Genomic DNA, 6995 nt, shown 5'->3' on the forward strand with positions numbered 1-6995 from the left:
CGAAAACTATCTATAGTTAATGTTTGAGACGGTCCCTTAAAAATACCTGGACGGTAGATTTTCCCAAACTTGGTATGTATACTGAAGTTAACGTAAGTTACATATGGTTTAAAATCAAAGAGTTTCTATATTGTAGTTTTCACACAATAAAACCCAGTGGTTCGCCGTTTGTCACAGCAATCCTAATTGCTGAGTGATGGAAATCTTTGAATGTAACATAGAAATGGAAGTTGGTGAAGTTAAAAAGAGTTGAAAGTTAGAAAATGTACGTCCATTGATTTTTCAAAAAACAAATTGGAAAAATCGTGAAAAAAGGATCAGCCTTAAACGTTACATATTTTCGGTTTTCTTGTCAAAAGAAATCATTTTGAATTGAAAAGAATTCATAACTTTACGTTCTTTGGCAAAAACTTGGAGAAGTTATCTATTGAAATATATGTATATGTTTGAATATTTCTGTGTTAAAAAATTCCCTCTTACCTACCGACCTATTTTTTTTCTCCTCCGAGTCGATTGAGGACAAACCAAACATTATTTTTACATAAGGTGGTCTAAATTTTATTTTTGCATTTAATGGAATTTCTAACCTTGACGATTTGAACAAAAATTTTCTTTAAAAGGTCATCTTAAATGCATGATGAGGTTCGCTGCAGATCCGTAGCTTTCTGGTCTACTATGAGGTGTGATAAATAACTTCATTACAAAATTTAAGGAGAATTTCACAATATCTTGAAACACTTTATAAATGTCTGACTTTGAAGTTTGACCTCATCATCAATAGGTGACTTTTAAGCAGTTAAGTGTTCGAAACAGTTTGGAATATATAGGAATTTTTTAATTTTGATCTTAAATTTCAAAATAAAGAAGCGTCTTAATTCTTTATGCCAAAAAGTGTGTTATAATATGCTATAATACTGTAAATGTATTATATTTAGCGTGTATAATATTTTTTAACACGTTAGCGTAGATTTGACAATCTGATTAAAATCAGATCCTTTGATCTGTTCATATAAAGATCGCTACACAAGGATCTGAAGAAACTCCATTCAGGGTCATCTTCTGGGTATTAAGTAACCAAAGTAAGCATGCTAGTGTATAGTTTTGAAAAGCAATGATGCCTCTTTCAAAATTGAGAATTTCATGGCCTCTACCATAAATGAACTAAATTCAATTGTTGGAAAGTTGTTACGTTATACTCAGGTGACCTATATGGCCCATGGGCATCTTGTTTTCATATTCTTTGTTTTAAAATTTTTATCTTTAAGATTTGCTTGTCCCCCAAAACCTCAATGCGTTCTTCATGAATCAATTACTGCTCAGACTATTATATTTTTGAAAATTTCTCCTGGTAAATCCATTTCTACTCTAAACTGCCTCGACCGAATTAATTTCAGAGTATTTAATACAGGATGGATATTTAAGCTCAGTGAATTACGCCCTTATATGGGCGGCTATCTCATGTCAATTTGGATACGCGCGCTCATACCATTACGTCAGGTTTCTGCAACAGATAACTTCTGTGGAATTATTAAAAATCGGCGAGTGTCAATTTTCGTGGATTGTGTAAATTTGACAGGTTCCCGGGACCGTTAATTCGTATATTCTCTTACACCTACGAAAGGAAATAAAGGCCTAGTATCCTTAATCAGTTCGTGAATTAAGGTAATGAATTAGTGGATGAGAGAGGTGCCAACGAATTCCACGAAAATTTAGCCGCCGTGAAATCTAATGATTTCACAGTAACGAGGGATCAATCAAACTATTGGCAACAATAGACCCATGGGCCTCATCGCTCACCTGAGTAACTGACCATGCCATTCTTTACCGGATTTCCACAATGTAATAGCTATTGTGACCCCAACCTACCCCCAAGGGGTCAAAATTAGGAGAATGTAGAATTTACACTATCCCAGGATGCTTTCACATTAGTGTCAGTTTTTCTGACCCAGTGGTTTTTGAGAAGATTTTTAAAGATGTTTCCAATATATTTCAAAGTAAAACTTGGATTCCCTATTGTGGGGCCCTACCCCCGAGGGTAATGATTTTAACAATTTAAAATCTACACTATCCCAGGATGTTTCCATATAGGTTTCAGCTTTTCGTGCCCAGTGGTTCTTGAGAAGATTTTATAATGACCCCAGCCTATTTTTATCTTTTTTTGATGATCTCCATTTGTAAGGGAAGGATGCTTTGTAACAAAATTGGTTAAAATTGGCCGAGTGGTTCTTAAGAAGTTGAAAACGTGAACGTGAAGTTTACAGACGGATGGATGGACAGTGAGTGATCAGAAAAGCTCACGAGCTTTCAACTCAGGTGAGCTAAGAAAAGGATTGCCATCAGGCCTGAAGTTTTATACCTGGTTTGAGAGTTATTTTGATGGAGTCTGCCCCCATTGTACTGGTAATTATTCATCTACATGATAAATGTGATTTCGAAATTGATTTTTTGGGCTAAAATTGAGACTATGAAGAATTTAATATAATCAAGACCTGTCTGATGTTGGTTAAGGCCGCCGAGTCGGCAATATTTCAGCCTTATTTCGGCGGTTACGAGCTTAACTAGGGTTTGAAATGTATGTTTGGTTTCTCTGGCGACCCCAAGTGAGCCTCCCCTTTTTCGAAAACCAGAAACAAACGATCTCTTACGTACCAAGAGGGTTGTTACCCTGGACACGGGGCACCAGACCTGTTTAAAACAACAAAATCAAGTATTTACCCAGAGGAACCTTGTTTTTACTTACAAGATATTTGCTAGTTAATGGACTTCATTTCATTTTTTACTTACAGATTTGATAATCTTGAGGTACATTTAATTCCCCAATTCTGCCCTTTAAATATTACAGCACATTAGCTATTCTTCGGTTGTAAAGAATAAATGTAAAGTTGCAACATTAATCCTAACACAATTATTTTTAAAATATATGTTACATGTATGTTTATTCTCGATAATTTATATAATACAAACATCCAAATGGCATTGTTCTTTTAAAAGATATTTCACGATAACCTTAATTTTATCAAAACAACAAAATATCCAAAATATAACATTTGTCCAACCAATTTAATCGCATCCCATTGCCCTTTCTTGTACCTCCTTTAATATCACAAATATAATTTTATCCTTACAAAGATTCATGGACAAATTGACCCAATAATCGGATTCAATCATCAATCATTATTGTCACTGGAATTCTGAACCAATTATTCTTCAAGAGAAACTTAATTACGTTTAAATTTCATCCGTATTTGTCCTGGGGATCCTGATCTTTCTTTATTGTTGAGGCTTTACACCAACTTTGCTTTGAAACAATGTTCATTTCAAATCTCTCTGTTCTGGGGAGAGAATTCTTATTTTTTGATGACGTCGTCATGATGGAGGGAACACGAATGTTTTTACTTGTGCATTTGCACTTAGACAAACGTAACACTGACTGAAATTCCTTGCGAAATTTTGCTGGAATAAAAAAAAGAAGAAAAAAAATTAACAAATTTTTATGTTGACAAAATTTGAGAACAAATCACAGGTCAAAAAGTCACAACAAATAAATATATACATATGCATAAATTATGTTAATATTCAGTTTCAAAATTATTTCAAACTCGAAACATGATATTAACTACAATTAATATTTGAATTGAAGTACATGAATATTCGAGCTTTGTTGTAATTATTATAGCAAAACAAACACCAAAACAGCAAAATTGCATTATCTATATCTAAAAGTTATACAAAAATTATTTTACTTTTAAAAAAAAGTTTCATATAAATTTTCAATAAACATTTGAGGAGGGACACATGTAGGTGGGGGTTAAGATAATTTCTCTGCACTAAGTTGCAGGTTGTGTTTCGTAGGAATATTTAAGTTTTAAAATAAATATGTATGTATATTTGATTGGGTATCGTTATCTGGGTAAAATGATTTGAAGTCGCGAACAAAATTGTAAAATTGGTTTCATCAAGAAAACTGATCTATCAATATCTTTACAAGCAGAAGCTTAGGAGATGGAGGAATTGACTCAAGACAATGATTTCAACATTTTCCTCGTTTTATTTATTCTCATATTTAGATACAGTGAAAAGAAATAGGATCATACTTTAATTAAAAAAATTTCTTATCGAAAATATCTCTAAAATCCAGGAGCTTTGGCCTATTAGGACTTCGACCTGGACCAACTTTGGACCAGACCCCTTACCTAGTTGTATGCCCAACTTTAACTTGATCATTCCAAATGATATGTTTCTGATCCACTCCGCTCTACATAAACGTTTCTATATATGAGTGGTAATTCTCGAACAGGACGTGATCAACATATTTATTTTAAAAGGTAATAAGCATAGTTACTTATTTCAATTAACTTGAACGGTATAAAGAAAAACGAACTTGACAACTTCTACACCTTTTTGAGACTTGCGCTAAGAAATGAGAGAATGCTAATAAGTTTGTTTTTTGTTCTAATGTTCCTCTCAAGGATGTGTCACTCATATGGGGAGGCAATCACTTGCTGGCGGAGAGTTGCAAATTTTGAACTAATCTCGGCACTCGGGGCCTTTGAGCATTTAGGGATCTTTTGCGTCCAAGCACCTACTGCGGCATTGAACTCCGGTTTAAAGGTCTCATCCGAAGGACCGGTCATTACACCTTACAGTGGGATTCGAACCCGCGACGTACGAATCAACTCTTTACTTCGCGTCTCTAGAACAAACGCTCTGACCACTTCGTGCGCGACTATGCTCAGAATTTTTCCTAAAATGTAATTTAAACAAAGTGCCTGAATGCTTTTCCAAAATATGTCATCCTTTTTACTGAGGGATATAATTACGGTATTCAGTTGCACGGTATGCTTTAAACCATTGCCAAGCAAAACGTGCCGGAAAAATAATGTTTTCCTAAACAGCAATCATTTGTCAGGACCAATCTCTAACAATGATGTTTTCCAAATTCTTAGTGCTTATAAAAGATTTCCTATAATGAAAAGCGTTAAAGTACAGGACACTAAAATCGTAAAATACTGCCAACAAACCAATTATATGCCGGTTAAAAACTTTCATACATGATTGCATCAGTTGTTTATACAAAAAAAAATATGACACCGACTTTGCACTTTAGATACCACAAGAGTAAAAGATTTTTTGTATACATACCGCTCATGAAGTTGTAGATGAAAGGGTTCACCACACTATTAGCATAGCAAAGGATATGTGAAGTTAGGACAATAATTGATATCCAGTTGGCTGGGATTTCTGTAAACGCTGTTGTATATCTGTAAGATTGACGAGGATATATTAGCATCAATAGATACCATCTGGAAAATGAAGTATTACAAATCGTTCCTATTTTAAATTCCGATAACCGATATCTCTTGCAAGTAAAGTGTATAAGAAGAATATCCAGTAAACAGATTCATTAAAGATCATAAACGAGGGGGTCCACCTGCTTTTACTTTTATAGGTTGCAACTTGCAAATGAATGCTGTAAAAATATCTATGTAATGTAGTGGGAAAAACCTTCATAATTAAGTTGTATTAAAAATTTTACAGAGTTGATATCACAATACAAGTACGTGACAAGCCATCCCTGTTTACTTTCAAATTATTATCTATTCTAAACACTAAGTCAAGTTTTTCCAATGTGTAAAACATATGATACATCATTTGTCACTTTAAATTTTAATCAAATAAAAAGTAAACCAAGAGAATGATTTTACAAGATATTTGACCAGTACTTAAAATACGTACTATGAAGACAAGGATTACATTATTGGTTTTACCTTGTTAAATTTAGTACATGAACGGGTAAATAACACACAGCAAACACAACGACAATAGCAATCAGCATTTTAGCCGCTCGCTGTCGGGATCGGAGTTGACTTTCTGGACCAGATGACGCCATCTTGTTCATTGGACGGTGCTCTGTAGTGGCAATAAAAAAAAAGCTTAATTTGGGATGCAACGCGTTATTTGATTGGATAAAAAGTAAGTCTGTATCGTATAACCTGTGTTGCCTACATTACAATGACTTAGGTAAAAAATGTTTCAATCTGCTTGATGTAACATTAAAATTTGCCCAATTTATAGGCATTTTTGAAAGATAAACTGACTTTATTTCAATGCTTAAAAAGGGAAAATTAAATAATAAAATAATGAATTTCATAGCTACTCGAGTTTTGCTGTTATATGTAATATTGTTTGAACATTTAGTAGTTTTAGTAGGTATAATTTTACATGAAGGTAGTCATGAGCAAATGATATTCAGTAACACCAAAGATATATACCATTATATAAAATTGTAAGTTTGACATGGAAAACCCCTATATATGAATATACATGTTTTACAGGCTATGATTTAAACTTGAAAAATATTATAATATAGCATCAGAGTATATCAAAGCAAACCAAACCTGCTTCGACAATTCCTGGAAGATCTTTCCGCCAAAGTTGTTTAGAAATCACAGCATAGGTGTACGCCATCAGGCAAATGGGGATGGAATACAGCACTATCAAAATGACCAAGTTAAAAATCATATTGTCTCTAACTAACCACTGGCGACTGCAGTAGCGAAGATAGAAGGTGACGCTTTCATGGAATGTGTTGGTAACCGAGTAGTAAATTAGGTCCGGTATGGAAACGCTGAATCCGATCAACCAGATACAGATGATGGTTCTCAGAATGAACCGTTTGGAAAGCCTTCTTGTCCACGGTTTGCAGATGGCGAAGTATCGCTCTACTGATATTGCCGAGAGTGTAAGAACAGAAACAGTCACAGAAGTTGTCTGAAAGAACGATATTTGTTATCAACCATTTGTATAACTGTATATTAGAATTGTTTGTCCCGTGGGGATCCGGGTTAGAATAGGTCCTCATTACCCCCTTGCTTGTCGTAAAAGGCGACTAAATGGGGCGGTCCTTCGGATGAGACCGTATAAACCCAGGCCCCGTGTCACAGCAGGTGTGGCACGATAAAGATCCCTCCCTGCTCAAAGGCCGTAAGTGCCGA

General features: G+C 34.6%; 1 protein-coding gene across 1 annotated transcript; it reads right to left on the reverse strand.

Moving 5' to 3' along the window:
- Positions 1-2921: 2921 nt before the first annotated feature.
- Positions 2922-6777, reverse strand: LOC134279616 (orexin receptor type 2-like; the record flags this gene model as incomplete). Its single annotated transcript, XM_062762038.1, has 4 exons — positions 2922-3453; positions 5143-5261; positions 5769-5910; positions 6399-6777. Coding segments are annotated over 4 exons (858 nt in total), but the record flags the coding sequence as incomplete, so codon positions are not given.
- Between the last annotated feature and the right edge of the window lie 218 nt (positions 6778-6995).

Source organism: Saccostrea cucullata, unplaced genomic scaffold (genome assembly GCF_032062105.1).
Source record: "Saccostrea cucullata isolate Sc308-1 unplaced genomic scaffold, CSIRO_AGI_Scuc_v1 ctg1216, whole genome shotgun sequence".
Taxonomy (NCBI): domain Eukaryota; kingdom Metazoa; phylum Mollusca; class Bivalvia; order Ostreida; family Ostreidae; genus Saccostrea; species Saccostrea cuccullata.